The sequence below is a fragment of the Mus musculus genome, chromosome 5 (genome assembly GCF_000001635.26).
Source record: "Mus musculus strain C57BL/6J chromosome 5, GRCm38.p6 C57BL/6J".
Lineage (NCBI taxonomy): Eukaryota > Metazoa > Chordata > Mammalia > Rodentia > Muridae > Mus > Mus musculus.
In genome coordinates, this window is record NC_000071.6 from 98,721,147 (window position 1) to 98,737,843 (window position 16,697).

A 16,697-nucleotide genomic window follows, 5' to 3' on the forward strand; every position below is an offset into this window, starting at 1 on the left:
TGTCCAGTGTCTTGAGTCTTTTTCCATATACGGCATGAGATCTTGGTTAACTCAATTAAGATGAGAAAAAGAAATCAAAGATATACAAATAGGAAGGGAGGATGTCACATTATTCTTATTTTTTAGATGATATCCTACGCATAAAGCAGCTCTGAAATGCCCACCAATAAGGTCTTTGGTCTGATAAAACACTTTCGAAAGGTAGTAGGGAACACGACGAACATACAGAATTAGCTCTTTCCTTACATACTAGTGACACACGTGCTAGAAGAAACCAGGAAAGTCACTCAGTTCACAATAGCATCTAACAACACTGAGAAAAATACCCAACCAGGAAGTGAAAGGCACTGAAAATTCTGAAATGTTGGAGACAGCAATTAGAGAAGATTAGATGGAAAGACCATCTTAATCATAGAGAAATAGAATTAATAGTGCAAATTGCTATAGTATAAGACATACTCTCCAGATTCAATGTAGCCCCCCAACAAAATTCCAGAACATTCCTCACAGAAATAGAAAAATTAATCATAAAAGTCATACAGAAGCATGAGTAACCAATCCTGAACCCAAACAATAATGCTGGCACTATCACAATACTTCAGGTTATATTACAGAACCATAGAACTCAAAAATGGAATCCCAGTGGCCAAAAATAAAAATGTAGAAGAACGGAATAGAAGCCAAGCTCCAGGAATAAACCCGCATAGCTACAGCTACCTGAGTTTGAAAAAGATGCTTCTATGTCTGCTTCTTTATCAAAGCATCCAAGAATAGGAGCCTGTGGAAGCCATTCTCATTCAAACCACCATGGTCCTCATCTAGCAGTCAGTAAACAAAAGGACAGGGAAACTTCAGTGTTACCCACGAGGCTTTATTAGAGCATTGCTACAAGGGAGGAAGGACTCTGGCATTATTTCATCCAGTACTGGATTGATTTACTGAAGTTAGCCTGCTACCAAAGCAAGGCTGAGGGGTTCAGTCATTGTGTGACAGACACTTACTGAGAGTCCATGTAAAAGCTTCCATTACAGACAGTAAGGGGGCAAGCAACATGCATTCACTCAGGAGATTCCACTGGTAAAGAGAGAACCAAAGTATGCAAACAGGTGAATACAGGTGAATTAGGAAATGCTGACACTGAATACAAAGCACCTAAGCAAAAGCATAGAAGAATCAGGTCTGTGAGAGGAGGGAATGCTTTTATTGAAATTTGAATAATGTGACTGCCATGGGAAAGTATAGGGAAGTGCATAAGAGTGGAGGGAAGGCAGGATCTGGCGAGATGCTTCACAGGGAAAGGAGCTCAGCAAGCATTGGTCCAATCCCACAAAGTGGGCCGCTGATTTCTCCAAATCTCATAGGACAGGATGCACGTGCTCACACACACGCAAACATGCACACATGCAGGCATGTGCACACACACACTGAGGTTTTTTTTTAATTTTTATTTTTTTAAGACTGAATGTGTACACTGTAGCTGTCTTTTGACGCACCAGAAAAGGACATCAGATCCCATTATAGATGGTTGCGAGTTACCATCTAGTTTCAGGGAATTGAACTCAGGACCTCTGGAGAGCAGTCAGTGCTCTTAACCCTTGATCCATCTCTCCAGTCCCCACACTGATGTTTTAAAATTTAAATAGTGACAAGCTGGAACATTGTCTAGCCCCCTGAAGAAGTACAAAGGTCGGTGTGGCTAAATTGTAATGACAACAGGGAGTGGAGTGGTTTGGCACCATCAGATTAAGGGGCTGTTAAATGACCTTTGTCCAGGGAAGCTGGTATGAGCGCTCCAATCCTTGAACATTGAGCACTTTTGCTTCCTGATAAGTATGACAAACCCTTGACAGTTAGGGTACATGTTCAAGGCATGTGGAATCACATGACCTCTAGGTAAGGGGCTTAACATCAAAGATGAGAGAGTGAAATGAACACTCGCCAATATCTCTACTGCTCAGAGCAGTAGGCATCTATAATGCAGTGTAAGTATGTAGAAACAAGACACTCTACACTTTCTGACAGTCTAGTACATGATTAGATATTCATCATTCTCAGAGATACACAGCTGTCAAGAATGGCAGTTTGGTGAGCGCAAAGAATCTGGATAAGGTGGGAATCAAACATCAGTGTCTACTTCAGCCAGCCACTGGGTTTCCTGTGAACCAGTGTGAGCAGTGGTAAACAGTTGCTCTCAGTGAGACTCACCCACCTCATTTATAAGGGAACAGGACTTTTGGGACATTGAATGTTTGTTTTTGTTTTTGTTTTTGTTTTTAATTTTTCTAAAATCATCATGGGCAAAACCAATTGTCCTAAGGATATTCTAGTTTGATGTTTCCCAATAATTCTGGAATAACTTGTGTGCTTAATAAAGATTAAATTAAAATAAGATCATCTTAATCCCCTCTTTCCTTTGCTCTTAATTCCGGAAGGATCTTTAGCCAACTCAAAAAACCTTATACATCATGCTAGTAAAAAAATAAAAAATAAAATAAAAAATCAAAACAATCCCTGAGAGTGAGCATCAGATAAAAAGAGCCAGCCTTCTTCCCAAAGTCTCGAAAATCCAAAGCAAGCTAGCTATGGCTTAAGGGTCATAGGCAAATATAGCAATGTGACCCAAGGATGTAAAAATAATACTTATCTTTGTTGTCTGTCCATGTAAAATGCTTTTGTTCTTCACTACAATAATTAAATCAAAGTAGGCCTGTATTATTTATCATGAAGGCCAAATACTTCTGTACTTTTGAGGAGGTCAGTTGGAAATAGCAAAATCATGAGTCCATTCTCCGTCAGTGATCTGCCTACCCAATTTACTCACACCTGCCACAATGATGGACAGTTTGACAGAGGGAGCAAAGGAATCAGCATGACACTTTAACATACCAGAGTAGTAAATAACACCCAGTTCATATTTTCACTATGACACATTAAATGTCAAATATATGCGTGTTTCACTAAAAACAATTCTTTTTAGTAACATTGGCAAAGCCAAGAGACTCATTGTCGGACATTTTCAATGTTGAGTTAAGCTACTAAATTTAATAAGCCTACGCAATAGGCTTCATAAAAATATCTCATTTACAACTCACAACAGCCCTGTAGAGTGGACAAGGTATCTTTTGTGTCAAGTTCTTAGAGGAAGGCTATGGCTTCTTTCTGAGACCTGTCACCTCTCAGGAATTTTCTAGGGCCTCTAAAGTCTCAGCACAGAGAGTAAAGAGACGCTGTGACTCTGGTGTCCCCGTGTGATGACAAGCTGGGTCATTTGATACTTAGATTACTCAAGAGGACAGTTGATATAGAATGCCAACAAGCAAATCATAAACCATATGGTTTTTAGGGAGTTTTGTCCAAGTGTAATTGAAGATAGCCACAAAGAACAGCCCAGGTTTTTACATGCATTTTACCTTCTTGTTTCTTTCCTTCTTTGCCACAGTCCTTACCAGTGGGTTATGTAAGGAAGAAATTGCTAGCATCTCTGTTACGGAGGAGACATCACAATGGTGGCTGAGATGAAGGCTTGAAGTGGGGACTGCTAGCAACTGTTTGAAGGTCAGGGAAGCTAATCTAAGCTTTCTAGCACTGGGGAGTTTCCGTTAGGTTGTGCTCGACCATTAAACCTCAGATCATCAACCTCAGCCTGCAGAACTGGACAGATGATAGCAAGCAGTGCCTCTCATCGATGCTCATAGGGAATCCTACATGCAGGATTGCCATCTTCCTTAGAAATAGGGATTTTGAAGCTATGGTTAAAGTTATGTACCTTGAAATCTAAAGGTTGTCCTGGAGTACCTGGGTCAGATCAGGATAACGGTAAGAGTAATAGGAGAGGAAACCATTTTCTGGTTGTTATCAAAATAGGGAAATTAAGAGGGGCCAGACAGTTGATCTGCTGCTGGCTCTAAAAGTAACAGAAAACATCCATCAGTGGAAGCATGTGAGCAACCTACAGAAATTAGACAAGAAATAAAAGGGGGGAGGGTCCCTCAAGGAAGCACAAGGCAGAAATTTGGCCCTAACACTTTGATTTTAATGTAGTAAGATCCGTGCCAAGTTACTGACTTACACAATCATAGAGGAAAAAAACCATATTATTGTTAAGTTGGCAATTTCATGTCAATTCATTAAACTCAAGCAGAAGAAAGAAGAAAATTCAGTGAGAAATTTAAGTTACTTGCATATATTTTGGAGTTACTCCCATATTCAGTGTAGCCAAGTATTATATAAATTGAATAACATAATTAACTATGCATAAAAGCCAATGTGAAATTAGGACATTGGGCTTAGTACCAAGTGCGAAGTCAATTTCAGAATTATAATAGATAAGCTGTAAAAAGGGGGAAAAACATGAGCAAGTGCTGTCATAGTCATATGAGGACATCAGACACAATGCTCCTTCTGGCTGTCGAAATGTCATTCACAAAAAAAGATTGTATTTTGACTCACTGAAAAAGGAAGACTATTGTATTTTAGAAGGAGCCAGAGCGGGTATGTGTATTTTCAAATGCAAGAAATTGTCTTCATGGTTCTGATTGCTGCCAGTCTCCAAAACAAATCAAAGTGCTAACGGTGGACATGTTTCTAAGTTCCCATCGCCATTCCTACAAGGACAGGACTCCGAGTCTCCTGGTAGAATTACCTGCACAAAGGCTTTACGTGATGTCACTTGCAGACTGAAACTTGTAGAAGATGATGTCACTCTGCCTGTCCTCAAGATCTCTGAAATCCTTCTCTGTAGAGACTGCAAATCTCTACTTCATCCAAGAACTGATGACAAGGTACATTAGGCTTCCTGTTCCAAGTCAGCACTGAGACAACGTCCCTTAAAAGGATGTTGTGCTTCTCAGGATACTCCTGAGTAGTGGACTCAACTCTACTAGAGGAGCAAACTTTGGGTCACCGTCCTCATCAGCTGAGTCATCAATCTCTGGGGTGGGCCAAAGCAACCTGTTTTACATGGCCATCCTAACCCCTGGTAATTTAAACTCAGGGGACCTCCCAGTAAAATGAAGAAATGAGAGGAGGAGGGAGATAAAGGGAGGGAAGGTGGATGGAGAAGCTTGGACATTAAAACTGCCTTCATGACAAATGTTTTTCAACAAACCAAAGCAAAGTAAGCACTATAGAATTCCCCCAGGGCCAGGGTCCCCTCACAAATTAAAGCCCAATTCTCTATTGTTTTAGGCAGGTCAATTTCTCAGGAGTTAAAAAACAACAACAACAACAACAACAACAACAAAATACTTTCCTCATTTCCCAACTCCCTTTGACTCTGTCACAGTTGAAAGGCTTCTGGTGGTACATTCAGTAGAATCCTCTGTTTCCTGTACTAAAGTGTCAGCAGCATGGAGCACGGTTGGATACTGCACCATTATCTGCATGCTGAGAACCCCACAAATCCATTCACTGAGCAAGTATTTCCCGAGAGGCTGGTGTGCACCAGGCACTATTGAGTAAGTTGAGAACAAAGTAAAGAATAAAGTAAAAGTCTGAATTTTATGGGCCTTACAATCTAAGGAGGGAGAAAGTAAAATGTCAACGCTAAGAAAGTAAGCACCAGACAAATGGATCTGTGACAGAAACCAACACATGGCAAAGTGACAGTGCCTAGAACATATTTGTTACTTTCCTTAGAACGGCGTGATGGATCAAACTTGAAAAACTGACTCCAAAAGACTGTGTTTTGTCTGAGGAAATGCCACACAAATGGGCACACCAAATCAGGCATGGCTGTGCATGCCTGCATTCCTAGCCCTCGGAGACTAAGTCTGGATTGTGCATCTGAAGCAAGGCTGAACTACATAATGGCTCCTAGTCTGGGGTACACATGGAAACTATCTTAAAGAGCAAACAAGCAAATCAAATGTAAAGAGCACAGCAGTAGAGATCTTTTCATCAATGGGACCTAGAATAGAGAGGGGTTTAGAGATGACAGAGTAGTATCATATGCAAATAGAGCTTAAAGGCTGAGGCTCCCACAGTTGGATGGATGTAGGGTGTGATGACCAATAATGAATCAAGCCTTCTGGCTCTGAGCTTGAACAATGAGGTACAGGATTGCCTCTTAGAGAGGAAGAGTTTGACCAAGATGGTGAAATAGTGTCATGAGAGAAATATCACGTATAAACAACATGGAAGTAAAAGAGCTGACTCTCAAAGCCACGAATCTGGCTTAGATCAGTTAGTGGATGCATCAAGACACGGAAAATGGAAAGACCCAAGCCTTGGGAACTCTAATCCTTATAAATTAGGAAGGACAGGAGAAGCCAATAAGGAGGAGGTGAATAAAGTATAAAGCCCCAATGGGAACCTGCAAGGTCACCAATACATGTAAGTGACATGTTTCTCAGAGGGTAACAGGTATACCACAGGCCATTGAATTTGAGTCTAATAAAGGCTGAGACTTGGTTATCATGATGACTTTTAAAGGTGGAATAAATGTTGTTAGAACTATTTAGCAGAATGGTCAAAAAAGGATTAGGTTTCATGGATAAAGAAAGGTATTTTGCTGTTAAGAGAAAACCACATCTGGGACCATACTTACTGCTTCCCTTTCAAATGGCAGCTGTTACAGAATCTTTTGTACCTATAGAAAATACCTCAGAGAAGAAATAAACTATAATTCAAGAGAAAAGAATGACAAAGTGTGGCCAAGTTAAAAAAAAAAAAAAGGAGGCAAAAAATACTTACAATGCCTACATATTTCAGCATAATACAGTATGGAAGGATGAACACGAGACTAGGTGGGGTAGACAGGTAGACGATGATTGATGACGGTCATGATGATGATGATGATTATGGTTAATTATTTGCTTTATATCCCGATCACAGCTCCCCATCTCTCCTCTTCTTCCAGTCCCTCCCTCTCACTTCACCTCCCTGTAGTCACTCATCCTTCCATGGGTATCACCCAGCCTTGGCATATCTGTTGCAGTAAATAAATAAATAAATAAATAAATAAATAAATAAATAAATAAATAATAAATAATAAAAATAAATAAAAAATAAATATAAATATGTGCATCTTCTTCCCTTGAGGCTAGATGAGGCATTACAGTTAGGAGAATGAGATGCAAAGGAAGGCACAGAGTCAGAGACACCTCCCACTGTTAGGAGTCTCACATGAAGATGGAGCTGCACAACTGTTACATAGCTGCAGAGGGCCTAGGTGAGTCCCATTAGGGCTCCCTGGTTGGCAATTCAGTCTCTGTGGGCCCCTTTGGAGCCAGATTAGTTGATTTTGTAAATTTTCTTATGTTGTCCTTGACTCTCTCTGGCTCCTTCAATCCTCCCTCCTCCTTTCCTGCAGGATTCTCCCAATCCTTATGTTTGACCTAGCATCTGTTTCCATCAGGTGCTGGGTGAAGTCTCTCTGATGACAGTTATGCTAGGCTCCTGCCTGCAAGTATAGCCAAATATCATTCATAGTCAGAATATCATTAATAGTGTCAAGGGTAGGCTCCCTCTCATGGCCTGGGTCTCAAACTGGGCCAGTTATTGGTTGGCCATTCCCTCATTTCTGCTCCATCTTTACCCCAGCACATCTTGTAGGCAGGACAAATTGTGGATTGGAGGGTTTGTGGCTGGGTTGCTGTTCCAGCTTCTCCATTGGAAGTCTTGTTTGGTTACAGGAGATGCCCATTTTGGGCTCCATATCCCCCATTGCTAGGAGTCTTAGCTAGAGTCACCCTCATAGATTCCTTGAAGCTTCCATTACCCTAGGATACTACCTTGTCCCAGAGATGTCCCCTACCCATTCCAGTTGTCTCTCCCAGTACTCTCCCTGATGTCCTCCTATCTCCCAATCCCTCCTGTTCCCATCCACTCCCACTCACCCACCCAACTCCTCTCCCCATACATCCCTGATGTTCATTCTATTTCCCCTTCCCAGTGAGACTGCAGTGTTCCTCCTTGGGTCCACCTTGTTACTTAGCTTCTTTGGGCCTATGGATTGCAGCATACTTATCCCTTATCTTATGCCCAGTATCCACTTCTAAGTGAGTACATGCCATGTTTGTTTTTCTGGGTATGGGTTACCTCACTTAGGATGATCTTTTCTAGTTCCACCCATTTGCCTGCAGTTTTCATGTCATTGTTTTTAATGGCTGAGGAATAGTCTATTCTGTAATGCAACATATTTTCTTTATCTGTTCTTTGGTTGAGGGACATCTAGGTTGTTTCTGTTTTGGGCTATTACAAATAAAGCTGCTATGAACATAGTTGAGCAGGTGACCTTGTGGAATGGTGGGGTATCTTTTGGGTATATGCCCAGGGGTGGTAGAACTATTCCCAGTTTTTGACAAAACCACCAAATTGATTTTCAAAGTGGTTGTACAAGTTTGCAATCCCACCAGAAATGGAGGAGTGTTCCCCTTGCTTCACATCCTCACCAGTATGTGCTATCTTTTGAATTTTTTTTTTTTTGCACTAGCCATTCTGATGAGTAGAAGATGGAGTATCAGAGTTGTTTTGACTTGCATTTCCCTGATGACTAAGGGTGTTGAACATTTCTTTAAGTGCTTCTTGGCCATTGAAGATTTCTCTGCGAGAATTCTCTGTTTAGATCAGTAACCCATTTTTGAATTGGTTTATTTGTCTTGTCGATGGTTAATTTCTTGAGTTCTTTATATATTATGGCTGTTAGACCTCTGTGAGATGTAGGGTGGGTGAAGAGCTTTTCCATTCTGTATGCTGCTGTTTTGTCCTATTGACAGTGTCCTTTGCCTTACAGAGACTTTCCAGTTTCTTGAGGTCCCATTTAATAATTGTTGATCTTAGTGCCTGAGCTATTGGTGTTCTGTTCAGGACATTGTCTCCTGTGCAAGTGCACTCCAGGCTATTCCTCACTTTCTGTTCTATTAGATTTAGTGTGTCTGGTTTTATGTTGAGGTCATTGATCCACTTACACTTGAGATTTGTGCAGAGAGATAGCTATAGATCTATTTGTATTTTTCTATATGCATTAATCCAATTAGACCAGCACCATTTGTTGAAGATGCTTTCTTTTTTATTGCATAGTTTTAGCTTCTTCGTCAAAAGTCAAGTGTCCATAACTATGTGGCTTTACTTCTGGGTCTTCAATTCAATACCATTGATCAACCTGTCTGTTTTTTTTTTTTTATGACAATACCATACAGGTTTTATTACTATTGCTCTGTGATATAGCTTCAGATCAGAGATGGTGACAATTAGATTTTATAGGGGGGAAATGAGGTGATTCTAATTTAACTTCTATTTCATCAAGAAAATAAAGATTTTAAGAAACTGCATTGCAGAAAATTTGATGAGAGAAAATGTAACACAAAATTCAAGATGTAAGAGAGGATAAGTGTGTTATAGCTAATTATTATAAATGGTTATGGAGTCCACTTGAGTTTATGATTATTGAGCTCCAGGAAAAGCAATTATAATAATTTTCTAGCCAAATTTATCTTAATTACTCTGCACAGAAACAGAATAAAGGAAAAGTCGGGTTGAAATGATGCTGGAAAGTTTTCAGCAAGTATTCAGGATTGCTCAAAGGATTTGAAACACCCTGCAAATGAAAAATGTTGCTGCACTATGGCATCTACACTGAACAAGAGGAAAGAATACATAGAATGATTCATGGTAAAACATATGGTTGATGGATTATTAGCCTCAAGGTGTTGAAAGGATTCTTAGTTTGGACTTTCTAGGATATGCTAACTAGAAATCAAGGGGATGGAAGGCATAATGTGGTATGATTAAAGGCAAGATTTTGGAATTGCATGCTTTACAGAAGAGTAAGAACTCATAAAAGGCAGAAAGTTGTCCTGTTGAAAAGCATTTATCCTATACTCATACCCATATGTGTGCATACCATCCATCTGCCAATCCTTGTAATGGTATTTGATTTTTTTTATTCTTACCTTACATTTTGCAATAATGCAAGATCTACTTCTTATTTGTTGTTTTCATGATTGTCTTTTTACTCCTCACCATTTATTTCTTATATTCCTGTTGGGTGTGTATGGTGTACATGCATGTGTATGTCTGCTGCATTTCTGTGATGTATGTGTGTGTAGGAACATGCACATGAGTGTTTGTGTGCACCCGTCAACCTCCCCCTACTTTATATATTGAGGCAGGATGCATATTTGAACCCAAAGCTGACCCATTTAGCCAATCATGGCTAGCTGGCTTGCCCACGGAAACTCTGCATCTACCTCCAGAGCCCTGGCCTTACTTGCCTAAAATTTATATGGGCTCTGAGGATCTGAACTCATTGTGTCAGTCTTGTGCACAAAGCACTTTACTCACTGAACCATATCCCCAGCCCTGGAAACATTTATTCTTTGAGGCAAAACTTTAAATGATCAAAAATACTTCATTGCTATTGAACTTAGAAAGTCAATCTTCATTTTAGAGTAACTTTTCTTTAGCAATGTCATCTCTTTAGCTTTTGAAATATTAGACAAGTCTTTTTATGAAAATATTTGGAGAAATCTTAGTGAAAAGTGTAATGGGCATGAAGGCTGTATGCACAACAGCTAATGATTCTTACTTGGGGAAGTAAACTTTGTTTTCACATAGGTGTGTTGGGTTGGATCAACACAGTAACTCCACTGGAAGATTTTTAGTGTATGTTTTGGGGTTAAAAAGTAAATCTCCACTCGGGAGGCAGAGGCAGGTGGATTTCTGAGTTCAAGGCCAGCCTGGTCTACAAAGTGAATTCCAGGACAGCCAGGGCTATACAGAGAAACCCTGTCTCGAAAAACAAACAAACAAACAAAAAGTAAGTCTCAATTTATATATAACTTCGAACATCTCATTCTTTTCTCTCTAACACTTGGAATCTATATAAACAAAACCTGCATGTGTTCTTGAATGTTATTTTCATTCATTCAATCCTCCAGACCATTTTGAACTCTAATGAAGAGGACAAGTGATCTTAAATTATTCCTTTCTTCACAGGCACTGCAAAAGACCTGAGCGTAAGGACTTACTCCAACCATTTTGAATGTAGACATAGCTTAGAAACCAGAAGGAAAGCTAACATCAGCAATTTCCCTTAGAAAGCAAGTCTTCAATCACCACAAATGAACAAGTGAACTATACGTGACACTCTGAGAGAAGCACACTCGTAAAATGGCCATGATGCTGCAGCCTCTCCCCTTTGCACTGCTCAACAGCATTCCCGCCAAGAGAGGATGAGGTCACCCTCCCAGGCTCTGCAATCAGAGCAGACTGAGAGTCACTTTGGCCAACTGGATGGTCCTTCTGAGGCTGTTTGCAAGAGGGAAGACAAAGAGCTATTTCTAACAGCCTGAAATGTGTGTGGGTAATGCCACTATACTTATCCATCCAAGTGCATCAGAGGATGTGGAATTAAAAACCAATTATCAACACAGAGATTTCATACAGCAATCTTTTTTGAAGTAATTTATTTTGGCATTCCTTTTGAAATGTTTAAAAACAGTGCTGATCCCCCAAAGAATTATGACCCTATCATCAAAATCATTTCTCTTCTGGAATTATACACACACACACACACACACACACACACACACACACACACACACTTCAATTAATAATTCATTAGCACATTCCTCAGTTGTAAAAAAAAATGTAGATGAACACCCCTCCATTCCTCTGTGAGAGGCAGTATGGTCCCCAGGGGCAGAACAGATACTCAGTTCTGAAACCCTGCTTGAGTGTTAGCCCTGCAGCTTGCTGCTAAGCATGCTCAGGGTTGTGTTCCATTTCTGTGACTCTGGCTCCTCTGGCCTCACACACAGCTCCGTTTCACTGTATCGGGTTCATATCTCCTCATTAGTAATTGGCAGGAGAAACCAGGCAAAACATGTCCCGGGCTTATAACAAGTTTATGAGATTGTATTTTAATCCACTTCTGGGAAAAGAAAAGCGGCCAAAGATCTAAATGATACATTAACAGACTAAATTTTACTTTAATTCATCTTTTTCCAATATACCAAAGGCCAGGAGGGCCTAAGTATTCATTCCAGAAGTCGTTTCATTTAACACCTGTTTGCTTTTGAGGTCACAGACTGTCCCACTGACCTCAGATTTCACAATCCTCTGTGCCTCAAGCTCCACTTCTATATCAGCAATAAACATACACTGATACTTCTCAATTGCTTTCTTACAGTGGATGTATCCTGCTTTTTATTAGTGGTTAATTAAAAGCCTGTTTTCTCTGACTAGGTGGCTGGCAAGTGCAGGCTGGTGTGCAGTATCAAATGTGTCATTTAACCCCCATCCATGTTTGCTTCTGCCATATCTGATTCTACAGAGAATTAAGGGTTCTGATGAAAATGTACATTTCGGAACTTTTTAAGTAAATGTAACATGACTTAAAAGAACCTTCAGCTATATAAATTATAGCATTCACATATCTTTTGGGAAATCAACTGTGAGTTTTAAAAAGGTATTAAAGTGAAAAATCCATTTATTTATTTATTTATTTATTTATGATTTCATTTATATGAAAAATGCAGAAAAAGCAATTGATAGTCAGCAAGTGGATCCAGAATTTTCTGAGGCTGCTGGGGTGGGGTGTTGGTGAGCAGTATCTTAGGCTCTCCTTGGTGTCATGGAAACCACCAGAAGCCAGGCTATAGTTCACAACTTTGCGAATTTATTGAAAAATCATTGAGTTATGCATTTGCAATTTGGGAAGTTTCTGATGTTGTTTAAAACGTATCCTCAATAACACTGAAATAAAAGTGGAAAATAATGTTAGCAGAGGAACCTAAACAATTATTAAATGATACAAGACTCCAGGGTAGCAAAGCTGCCAATTACTGATCTTCTGTGCCACACTCTGGGAGAAGATTCCCCCGCTGCCTAAGGGGGCATATTATATTTACATCCCAAATGTTGCCCTCCCTCCTAGTGCCCCCTCCCAGAGTTCTTCACCCCATGTCCCCTCTCCTTTGCTTCTGAGAGGGCGCCCCCCACCCCCAGGCATCTGCCCTCCCTGAGTCTTCAAGTCAGGATTTACAGGATTAGGCACATCCTCTCCCACTGAAGCCAGATAAGGCAGTCCCCTGCTACATATGTAATGGTGGCCTCTGATCAGCCCATGTATGCTCTTTTGTTGGTGGCTTAGTCTCTTGGAGCTCCCAGAGGTTCAGGTTCGTTGACATTTGTTCTTCCTGTGGGGTTGCCATCCCTCCATGTTAAAAGACTTGGAGTGATCACGAATTCAAGGCGCACACCTAAACATAATAAAAGCAATATACAGCAAGCCAGGCATATTTATATTTATATTTCAAAATGTCTTCAATTTTTTTCTCAAGAAGGACTAAATTTAGCAAAAGAAACAAAGGGTATCTAGGCAAGGAGATCTGGTATGATGAATCTGTTTCTTTACCCCTAAGAAGCTGATTAAACTAATACAATCTCTATGCAGTAGCAAAATAAATTAAAATAAAATGTAAAAAATTTAAAAAGCATCAAGAAAAAAAGAAACAGTTTGATTAGAAAAAAAAAAGAAAAGCAACAGGTGGATATGATTTAGTTAGTGTTACTGCTGGCTAGGCATTGCTAAGTACTTAGCAAAACTAGGCTTGTTTAATCTAAACACTAGCTTCTAAGGTGGATGCAAACTTATTCTATTATAAAGGAAACTAATTATTTAAGAGTGTAACTTACCAGAGTCTTCTATTATGTAGGAAACCAATTCCTAAAAAGCGCAACTAAGTTGTGAAAGTTGTACAGGGAGTAGATAGCAGAGCCAACATCTAAGATCAGATCTGCCTGTGCAGTATACACCCAATAAGAACACGGACATCTCAGGAAGAAGTCTAACCAACTGTAGGTGTTTTATTATGTCTGCACATTTGTGGGCACTTGTTAACATCACAGTGGGCTTAGCACTCACATTCATAAAAAGGTTCCCTGTACCTTATACAACTTTTATTGATCGTTTACGATTAACATGCAAACTAGTGAGCTTTGTTACAGCACATCCACACACACTTTGCCCTTGGTGAGCCTTTTCCTTCTCTGCTCTCCTTCCTCACCCAGCTCTTGCTGACCACTCTCCTTCCCAGTAGGTCTCTTCTGAATTCTTGTCACAAGCATTCTGTCCCACTCTTCTCCTCCCCTTGGGGACTTTCCCCCCTCCCTTTCCACCTCCACTGTCCACACCCAAATTATAGAGTTTTTAGAGTATTATAGGAGGTAAGTAGAAGAAAGCATCCAATACTTTGGCCTCTTACAGAGAGCAAGTAGTATTTGTATTTAGAGTCTTATTGTTTCTCAGATTTATCATGGGGCAAAATGTGAGTTGTGAGCATTTTGGTTCTTACAGGTTCAAGGTCATAGGCCTGAGCTGGCTTGAGGGTTATGCTCTCTTCTTTGGGTCTTTGCACTCTAAGTAGAGCCTCATTTTCTTACCAGTGTATTTTAGAAGTTATGTTTTTTGATTTGGCCTAGAAATATCATTTGCTTTCACCACAAAGATGGGTAATAGATGCAGCCTGTCTTCTGGTGTCAAAATATTTCTCAGTGGGAGAAACACACACACACACACACACACACACACACACACACACACGCGCGCGCACACACACGGGGTGGGAGAGGAAGACAGAGAGGGAGAGAGGAAAAGAGGAAGAGAAAGAGAGAGAGAAGAGAAAGAGAGAGACAGAGATTCTTTTCCTGGTGTAGAGTTCCATTCTGAAAACAGAAGGCTTCGTTAGAACAATGGAACATCTTTCTCCTCTTTTGCTTCCTTAGGCTGACACTCCCTGAAGATGATGACAGGCCCAGAGCCTCTAAGGAGTGCTAATGACTCACAAGCAGTTGTTGCTCATGGCCTTGATTAAGGATCAGCAGCCACTCAAGTTATTGGTTGAGTAGCACAAGAGCCTCTAGAAGCCTCTTCAGATTAGTGTCCATTCGAACTTTATGATGAGGAAACTGAAAATAAATGACATTAATCATAACTATGTCCTGATTTATCAAGAGACTATGTGGAGGAACTTGAAGGACTAAGGGTTGAAACAATGTCAACTTACGAGACAGGAATAGCCAGTGCTAGTTCAGCCAGATTCATCCTGATCTTCTATGGGGTGTGAGATTAGTTTGTCAGATACTTTCTCTTTTTGTAGCAAGAACCTGCTTAACAATCCTCAGTATAGTGTCTGAAGTCAAACAAACAAAACAGACAGACAGTTGAATCAACGAGGAAAAGGAAATCCTTCCAATTTTATAGCTTTATTCTTTTGGAAAGTCTGATATCTAAAGTCAACTATGTTAGCTCATGGCCTCAAAGTCCCAATAAGTGACTGAAGAGGAAAAGGCAGTCTCCTGGATTTATTCAAGCTGTGACCTTTGCTACAGAGTCCGACTACTTGGTGTAACTTTATAAGCAAATATATTTTTTCTAGTTAGACCACAATATTTTACTTTTTTATCAGCTTTGCCGTAAAACTTGAACAGAGTGCCTATGGATCTGAAGGGTGAAGGTTACAATCCAGCCATCTGGACAAGCGTGTCTATGCTTTAAGCCTGTGTGCCACAGAGCCTCTTCATTCCTTGGGTTTCACCTGCTTCTTCCAGTGGCTTGCTTCCATCATCCTTCATTTGAAGCCCTCCAGCCTTCACTTGTGACCTCGAGTAACCTTCACTGCACACCATCACACTGCTGCTCATCTTTAGCTCGGCTGTGTCTGTCCTTCGCTGGTAATCCTCTGTGTTCCATGTCTACTGTCTAGATGTCTCTCATCAGCAAAGCTTAAGTTCTGAATACATGGACTTGAACATTCCCATGGTTTACTCCATCCTTTTACTGTTAGGGACTATGGATGTGTAGAAAGTGGTCAGTAGAGTTTGTGCAAAGATGCATGAGGACGAGAGAACACAACTTATTTATTCTGTAATATTAGTATATATGTTTTGACTTTGTAAATTAAAGTTTGACTGTCATGGTACTAAGAATCTATTTATATATCTCCAGTAGCATATATGTAGAAGCTCTTTGGAGAAAGAAGGAGTGTTGTTGAAGGACAGTTTTGCCATTTGATAGCTGGGAGACCTAGAGAGGCTCAGCCTCTGTATGTGTCTTAGTTTTCTATTATATAGTTTCATTTTCATGCCCAGATGACCATAAAGAAGATGAGGTTGATACGAAAGTAAATAACATGAAATTTATAACACTTAAAACAAGCTTTTCATAGGAATATTGGTTTGAATCATTTAAAACGAGATGCATAGTTACTGTAAATGTACCATCTACACATACTGTTTTGTGTTCCTTCAGCTCCTGTGGGGGGAAAAAATAACAGTACCTACCTGAGATAATCATGGGTGAAACATACAGCAGCACTTGAAATAGACCTTGGCATGTGCAGTGATTCATAGCCACAGCTTCGGAAAGTACTCAAGCAACGTTATTCATGTCCCTTTCCCATTCTTTGTTGTTACCAGACAGTGATCTTCATTCGGGACAGAAATCCTCATGGGCAGGAAGTGTCAGGATATATTGATTATGCTCACAGACTAAAATCTGAAGATTTTGAAGTCTACTTTAATGGGAAAAGAAGACTTCTTCCAAGGACCACAGACATGAGGTAAATCATACACAGTTCTTTCACCTCAGGGAAAATGATATAGAATTATCGTGTATTGCATGTTGAGACCAGTATCATAATCCATAAAGGATTAGAGTGTGAGGCTGGCAATGGATAACTGTTGGTGTGGTG

At 40.1% G+C, this 16,697-nt stretch overlaps 1 protein-coding gene across 3 annotated transcripts in view; it reads left to right on the top strand.

Moving 5' to 3' along the window:
* Positions 1-16,697, top strand: part of Cfap299 (cilia and flagella associated protein 299) — a 472,916-nt gene that overhangs the window by 392,009 nt on the left and 64,210 nt on the right. For all 3 annotated transcript variants that reach the window (XM_006535280.4, XM_006535279.4, NM_001024614.1), the window contains one exon: positions 16,423-16,565. In XM_006535280.4, the coding sequence (XP_006535343.1) occupies positions 16,423-16,565 (143 nt within the window). The remainder of the gene's footprint in view (positions 1-16,422; positions 16,566-16,697) is intronic.